We start from the raw sequence: 8,309 nt of genomic DNA on the forward strand, positions 1-8,309 counted from the left end.
TTAGTCCTGGTTTAGTCTTGGTTTAGTCCTGGTTTAGTTCTGGTTTAGTCTTGGTTTAGTTCTGGTTTAGTCCTGGTTTAGTTCTTTGGTTTAGTTCTGGTTTAGTTCTGGTTTAGTCCTGGTTTAGTTCTGGTTTAGTCTTGTTTAGTTTAGTCTGGTTAGTCCTGGTTTAGTCTGGTTTTAGTCCTGGTTTAGTCCTGGTTTAGTTCTGGTTTAGTCTTGGTTTAGTCCTGGTTTAGATTGTTTTAAATAAGACCAGGTTTTGTTCTGGTTCAGACCTGGATCAGACCTGGTTTAGTCCTGGTTTAGTTCTGATATAGTCTTGATTTAGATGGTTTTAAATAAGACCTGGTTTAGTCTTGGTTTAGTCTTGGTTTAGTCCTGGTTTAGTTCTGGTTTAGTCCTGGTTTAGTCCTGACTCAGTCCTGGTTTAGTCCTGGTTTAGTCCCAGTTCAGTCCTAGTGTTCTACCTCGTTCCTCCTCTTGTGTCCTCCAGTCCTAATCTTCTCTCCTCCTTCCCCTTATCACCTCCCTTCCTCCTCCCCTCGTCTCCTTCCTTCCTTCCTTCCTTCCTTCATCCTTCCTTCTTTTCCTCGTCTCCTTCTCTCCTCCCCCTTCCTTCCTCTCCTCGTCTCCTCTCTCCTCCTCTTCCTTCTCTCCTCTCTCCTCTCCTTCCTCCCTTCTCTCTTCCTTCCTCCTCTCCTTGTCTTCTTCTCTCCTCCTCTCGTCTCCTCCCTTCCTTCTCTCCTCCTCACCCCTCCTTTCCTCGTCTCCCCTCCTCTCCACACGTCCTTCCTTCCTCCTCTTCTCATCTCCTTCCTTCCTCTCCTCGTCTCCTTCTCTCTTCCTCTCGTCTCCTCCCTTCCTTCTCTCCTCATCTCCTTCCTTCTCTCCTCCTCCCCTCGTCTCTTTCTCTTCTCCTCTCATCATCTACTTCTCTCCTTCTCTCATCTCCTCCCTTCCTCCTCTCCTTCCTCTCGTCTCCCTCTCTCCTCCTCTCGTCTCCTCCCTTCCTTCTCTCCTCGTCTCCTCTCCTTCTCCTCTTCCTTCCTGTCCTCGTCTCCTTCTCTCCTCTTCTCATCTTCTTCTCTTCTCGTTCCTTCCTCCTCTCCTTTTCTCCTTATCTCCTCCTCTCATCTCATCCTCTTCCTTCCTCTCCTCGTCTCCTTCTCTCCTCCTCTTCCTCTCTCTCCTCATCTCCTTCCTTCCTCCTCTTCCTTCCTCTCCTTGTCTCCTTCTCTCCTCCTCTTCCTTCCTCTCCTCGTCTCCTTCTCTCCTCCTCTTCCTTCCTCTCCTCGTCTCCTTCTCTCCTCCTCTTCCTTCCTCTCCTTGTCTCCTTCTCTCTTCCTCTTCCTTCCTCTCCTCGTCTCCTTCTCTCTTCCTCTCCTTCCTCTCCTCTCTCCTCTCTCCTCCTCTTCTTCCTTCCTCTCCTTCTCCTTCTTTCCTCCTCTTCCTTCCTCTCCTCTCTCCTTCTCTTCTCCTCTTTCCTTCCTCTCCTTCTCCTTCTCTCCTCCTCCTCTTCCCTTCCTCTCCTCGTCTCCTCCTCTCTCCTCCTCCTCTTCTTCCTCTTCCTCGTTCCTCTCTCTCCTCTCTCCTTCCTTCTCTCGTCTCCTTCTCTCCTCTCCTTTCTTTCTCCTCTCCTCTTTCTCGTCTCCATCTCCCCTCTTCCTTCCCCTCCTCCTCCTCTTCCTTCCTCTCCTCGTCTCCTTCTCTCCTCCTCTTCCTTCCTCTCCTCGTCTCCTTCTCTCCTCGTCCCTTCCTCCTTTCCTCTCCTTCTCGTCCCCATCTCCCCTCTTCCTTCCCCTCCTCCTCCTCTTCCTTCCTCCTCCTCTTCTCGTTTCCTTGCTCTGAATCCTCACATCCTCACGTTCCCGCTCCTCGTCCTTGTGGGATTCTTACACTTTGGGTTGGGTCCATTTCAAATCAAAAATAAATCTGAGCTCAGAGCCAAAAGGAGCAGCGATCCAGAACTCCTGCCACCGACGGAAAACCACTTCCAACTCGCTCCTGCCCCCGGAGGAAATCCACAACCGAGAAGTCCTGGTTTAGTCCTGGTTTAGACCCGGTTTAGACCTGGTTTAGTCTAAGGCTGCAGTTTTAGGAACGAATTTGGAGCCAGAAAATTAATTTATTTAAGGAAAAAATAGTTAAATAAAAATCATGTTCATTGGTCATATTTTAGGGATTTTGCGTCCTAGTTTAGTCCTGGTTCAGACCTGGGTTAGTCCTTGTTTAATCCTGGTTTAATCCCGGATTAATCCTGGTTTAGTTGTGGTTTAGACCTGGTTCAGTCCTGGTTCAAACCTGGTTTAGACCTGGTTTAGACCTGGTTTAGTCTGAGACTTCAGTTTTAGGAACAAATTGGAAGCAAGTTACATATTGGGAAAAGGAATTTATTTAAGGGGGAAAAAAATATTAAATAAAAATTATGTTCATTAGTCATATTTTAGGGATTTTGAGTCCTAGTTTAGTCCTGGTTCAGACCTGGTTTAGTCCTGATTTAGTTGTGGTTGAGTGCTGGTTCAGTCCTGTTTAAATCCTGGTTTAGTCCTGCTTTAGGCCTGGTTTACTCCTGGTTTAGTTCTGGTGTAGTCCTGATTTAGTCCTGGTTTAGCCCTGGTCCAGTGCTGGTTTAGTCCTGGTTCAGTCCTTCTTCAGTCCTGGTTTAGTCCATGTTCATTCCTGGTTTTGTCCTGGTTTAATCCTAGTTCAGTCCTGGTATAGTCCTGGTTCAGTCCTGGTCTACTTTGTGGTTCCTCATCTGAGTGAGTTGGAAATAAAAACATCAAGATCATGTAGTGGGTTCATACGAACATTTCAAGACCAACATGACGAGGTTCACAGCTGCAGGTTCAGAGAGAGAGACGACATTATTTCAATTTAAAGTGAATTGGAGCCAGAGGCGATGGAGCTGGAATCGCCTCCATGAACACTTCCTATTTATTAGTCACTTAGTCATTAGACCTGTTAAGTTCATTTGTGATTTATTTTGGATCTAGTCTTTGTTTACGTTTGTTTAAGATCCTGTTCTTAGGCTGATCTAGAGTGACTTTAACCATCAAAAGACCCTGAAACCCGGTCTAAACCAGGTCTAAACCCGGTCTAAACCAGGTCTAAACCAGGTCTAAACCAGGTCTAAATCTGGACTGGGAGCATGCATACTGAGGACTGAATCAGGACAGACTCGTCTCCCTCTCGGTGTGGAGTTTGTGGAGTTTATGGAGTTTGTAGTTTGTGTTTGTGCTGGTTTCTCTTCGGTCTCTTGTGCATGTTTGTGTCTGTGGAGTCTGGTGCAGTTGTGCTGAAGTTCTGGAGTTATGGATCAACTTTGGACTGAGAGCTTTGGTTCTTCTCATTGCATGGTCCTCATGATCAGAGCCAGGGCCCGATCCGTGCTGCCAACTCACCTCAACACGTCACTGTGTCGTATACTGTAGATGTGTTACAGTGCTCAGACTGCGTGGGCTTAGACCTGCTCCTCTGATGATTTTATGAATCCTACTATGGCCACACCAAAGTTCCTCCAACTCTGCTTCTGATTGGTCGAGCTTCATGGCTCGACCGAAACACGTGATCTGCATCAGCGGAAGATGGAACTAAATAGTAACAGGCTCATGTCTTTAACTGTGTAGTTACACTGTTCATCAGTTACAACATGAACGATCATATTAATATTTCTCTCTTACATGTGTGAAGTCAAAGTCACGTGATGGAAATCACATGACACACTGAAGCGTGTTTTAGTTAGGCCAGACCTGACCTACAGTAGGAAGCCAATTAGTGGGCGACAAATAGTTTTTTTAGGTATGAAAATAAATAATGTAATGTGGGCAAATGTACATCACTAAACAGAATCTTTCCAGTTTCCAAGACTGAAGTTTCAAACTGTCGCTGCTGCTGGTCGATGACGTTTGAAGCTCAGCCAATCAGAAGCAGAGTTTGGTGAACTTTGGCGTGGTCATAGTAGGATTCATAAACTCGCTGCTCTGAGCCTCCAGGCCTGTAGTTCCTGTGTTGATAAAGTTGGCATCACTCACATCTTCATGTGTCATTCTCCTGTTTCCTGCATGACTCCATCCACCGCTGTCACTCCCGGATCTGGGCTGCCTGATCTGTGTCAGACGTGTTTCACTGATCATTTTAGAGAAGCAGAGCTCCTGACTCGAGCTGTGGACAGGTGTTTGGTCCTGTCCGTCCCCTCTGATACAGATCAGGCAGGCGGTCCCGTCGCCTCTGTCTGCCCGCTCAGTGTTACAGATCCGGCAGGCTCATGCTCATGTCCTGTGTACTCCACAGTCAAACAGAAGAGCGCCTTCGCCCCCGTCGTGAGGCCTCAGAACTCCCCGCCCCCAAACTGCACCTCCACCAATGGCAGCAGCCTGCAGGGTGAGCACACGCCCCCATGTCCCCGTCCCACCGGACCGTCCCACGCTCCATGTCCCATGCTCACATTGGTGCCCACATTGATCTGCTCTGTCCGTCGTCCGTCGGCCCAAACCTCAGGGTCTGGACTCTGTGCTTCCTGTTTCTCCTGGTCTCAAAGTTGATCCATAACTGCATGAAAACAACACGACTGCTCTCTGCTTTGACACACGTGTTTCACTCCAGAGCAAAGTTTCCTCTCAACATTTGTGACAGAACAGAAAACAGGACAGTGTCACACAGCATGACGTCACTCCTGTCACACTCCCATCACACACCGACATGTCACCAGAGTCATTCACGCTCATTTAAGATCCTCAAAGTCTCACATCTACAGTAGAACTATGTACAGGGTTCCCACGGTCAGGGAAATCCTGGAAATCATGGAAATTGAAAATGTCATGGAAAAGTCATGGTATTTTATAAACTCAATGAATGTTTTGGAAAAGTCATGGAATTTTAGTATCTCTTTCACGCAACTACAGCGTTCGGACCTCCAGCCTTTTTCCTTCAGTGAGCTACTTTTACAAAACAAAAATGTCAGAGAACGACTCATTTTAGCCGTCGCAAAAAAACTGAGTATAAATAAAAGCCGTGGCGAGACTTAGACAGGGAACAGTTAGATGAATATAAAACATAAACTATTATCTATTTATCAGTGCACAGTGGGACATCAAAATTATATATTTGCAATAGTAACTGATCAAATTTTACTTATTTAGTACAATACACAGAATTCAGAAATCCCTTGACGAGCGACTTTGAAGGGGGTGGAGAGTTATTGGTGGCTCCTGGAGACCCCTGGGTTATTATGATTATTCCCAAACGTCTGCACCTTTTGTTTAAAAGAGACGACAATAAATGCACTGACAGTATTAAAGTATAAAGTATTAAATGTTAAAAACTATAAAACCAAACCATAAGGTGAGTGGGAAGAGTTAACATTTCATATTTAGTTCTAAAGTCTGATCAGTTCTATACATGTAGGTGCCGTAAAGTCATGGAAAATTCACTTTAGGTCATGAAAAAGTCATGGAAAAGTTTTGAAATGTTGTTCAGTGAGAAAGTGGGAGCCCTGTATGTGGACAATCTGTGTATCATTCCTTCATTCGTTTTTCAATATAAAACCAAAAATAAGAAAATGAAAAAAACAACTATTTTCTTCATTATTTGTCTCCAAAATGAAAATGAAAAAACAGATCATGAATCGTTTTTTCAGTTTTCGATTTTGTGTTTAAATGAAAAATGGAAAAAACGGATAACGGCCATTTCCCGTTTCTGTGACTTAAACTGTGATGCTGGACCGAACCAGGACTAAACCAGGTCTAAACCAGGACTGGGACTGGGACTGAGACTGGGACCAGACCAGGACCAGACCAAGACTGACATCGGGACTGAGACCAGGACCGAGATCAGGACTGAGACTGGGACCAGACCGGGACAAGACCGGGACTGGGACTGAGACTGGGATTGGACCGAGACTGAGACCAGGACCAAACTGGGACTGAGACCAGATCTAAACCAGTTTCAGTCCTAGTCTCAGTCCTAGTCTCAGTCCCGGTCTCAGTCCTGGTCCTGGTCCTGGGCCAGTCCTGGTCTCAGTCCTAAACCAGGACTAAACCTGAACTGAATCTGGAGTATCGGAACGGGCCCGGATGTGCGCCCTCGTAGACTGTCGGGTGATAAGGGAACCAGGACCAGACTGGGACCAGACCTGGACTGAGACCAGGACTGCGACCGGGACTGAGACCGGGACCAGACTGGGACCAGATCGGGACCAGACCTGGACGAAGACCAGGACTGAGACTGGGACCAGAACTGAGACCTGGTTTAGTCCTGGTTCAGTTCTGGTTTAGAGCTTGTTTAGACCTGTTCAGTCCTGTTTTAGTCCTGTTTTAGTCCTGTTTTAGACCTGGTTTAGTCCTGGTTCAGTCCAGCATCTCAGTTTAAGTCACGTAAACGGGAAACATTATCCGTTTTTTCCATTTTTCATTTAAACACAAAACCGAAAACTGAAAAAAACAAATCGTTATCTGTTTTTTCATTTTGGTTTTGGAGACAAATAATGAAGAAAATTGTTGTTTTTTAATTTTCTTATTTTTGGTTTTATATTGAAAATCGAATGATACACGGATTTTGAACCACAGAGTTTTTCCTCCATCTGAAATCATGTGTTTTAGCTCATTTTGATTCTTTTTTATGAAATTTGCATCTTGTGTTTTGTTTTGCAGCGATGGCCGGTCTGATCGTGCCCCCCATGTGAGGAGACGCTTCGGGAATCTACCCCCCCAACCCCCGAGACTCTGAAGCAACACACACCCACCCACAATGCATCTGCTCTTTCCCACAATGCACCAGGACCGACCAAAAGCCCGCTCAAGTCAGGGGCCGTGGCCACTGCAATGCATTCTGGGAGCTTTGAACCACTGTGAGTTAGAAGAAAGAGGAGGTGCCACTGAGGCCGTCGGTACCTGCCTGCACCCGGACCTGTTTTAGTCCTGGTTTAGTTCTAGTTTAGTCCTGGTTTAGTTCTAGTGCCTCAGATGTAAACACACGACTTAAAACCCCGCGATTAGATGTGACCAAAACCCGTAACGAAGTGGACGCGGAAGTGAGCGTGACGTCACCGGCGGCGTTCGGCTCCACTCAAACGAACCGCATAGCAACCAAAGAGCCAATCAGGAGCCAGGTTGTTGAAGTTAACACTAAGAAGGCAGCTCATTGGTCTGTTTTTAATGTTCATGTCTTAATTTAGAGACAAAATCGTCAAATAAAATGCGTGTTAATACGAACATTTTATGACCAAAATCACGTGGCTCAGAGATTTTCAATAAAAAGCGAACGGGAGCCAGAGTCGATGGAGCCGGGAAGCGCCCCCATGCTCACTTCCTATTTAGCTATGTCCAGTCTATGCTAAAACACCAACAATATTTTCAAGCAATAATACAGACATTTTTTACAGTTACTCCAATTCCCCTGAAAATATTTTTGACTCGGTTGCCACGTTTACATGAGAGCTTTAATTCTGAATGAAAATCACGTAATTCTGAATAATTTTTTAGAAATTCTGAATAAAAATATTGTAATTCTGAATAAAAATAATGTAATTCCAAATAAAAATAATGTAATTCTGAATAAAAATTATGTAATTCTGAATCAAAATTATGTAATTCTGAATAAAAATAATGTCATTCCAAATAAAAATAATGTCATTCCAGATAAAAATAATGATATTCCGGATAAATGTATATGTAATTCTGAATAAAAATGTATTAATTCCGCTTTTAAAAGACCATGTAAACACTTAATTCCTAATGAAAATGGTTAATTAAAAGGAATTCAACTTAATTCTGAAGTAAGTGGGTGGTTTATTCTGATTTTAAAGCTGAATTAATTTATACCTCGATCATGTAAATGTTTATTCTATTTAAAAATAATCCCGGTCGTTCAGTTCATGCTCGTTGGGTTCATCGTTGGGATTAGTGAGCGGGATGCGGGAGTGAGCTGAGGTAGAGCAGCCTCACACTCAGTTTGTCTTCTTCCTCCTTCTCCTCCTCAGTTGACAGACGTAAAGTGTGATGAGAGAATTCTAAAACTGCTGCACAATTATCATCACCGCGGAAAACGTTTGGATCGTGTTTGTGTCCGCGGCGTAACGACAAACTGAGATGACGGTAGCAGCTTAATTAAATAAAGACGATTTAACGTATTTTCCATGTAAACCTCAGTTCGGAATTATTATTTCCATGTAAACTCGAAGGAGAATATTTAAATTCAGAACATTTATTTCGGAATTAAAGAACATCATGTAAACGTGGCAAATGTTAACTAAAGATTTTAAGTAGAATGAAAATAGATGCCCTCGTTTAGTCTGGGTTTGTTTTTGT

At 44.5% G+C, this 8,309-nt stretch overlaps 1 protein-coding gene across 4 annotated transcripts in view; it reads left to right on the top strand.

Annotated features, from left to right (window-relative positions):
* The window catches only part of LOC110167936 (transcription factor COE3-like), a 168,983-nt gene extending 162,298 nt beyond the window's left edge, over positions 1-6,685 (top strand). The window contains exons 14-16 of one of the 4 annotated variants that reach the window (XM_055160117.1): positions 463-485; positions 4,250-4,386; positions 6,654-6,685. In XM_055160117.1, the coding sequence (XP_055016092.1) occupies positions 463-485; positions 4,250-4,386; positions 6,654-6,685 (192 nt within the window). The remainder of the gene's footprint in view (positions 1-462; positions 486-4,249; positions 4,387-6,653) is intronic. The other 3 variants (XM_055160114.1, XM_055160115.1, XM_055160116.1) reach the window with 3 other exon arrangements.
* The last annotated feature ends 1,624 nt before the right edge of the window (positions 6,686-8,309 follow it).

Source organism: Boleophthalmus pectinirostris, unplaced genomic scaffold, assembly GCF_026225935.1.
Source record: "Boleophthalmus pectinirostris isolate CB_2022bp ecotype Guang Dong unplaced genomic scaffold, ASM2622593v1 HiC_scaffold_3, whole genome shotgun sequence".
In the NCBI taxonomy this organism is placed as follows: Eukaryota; Metazoa; Chordata; class Actinopteri; order Gobiiformes; family Gobiidae; genus Boleophthalmus; species Boleophthalmus pectinirostris.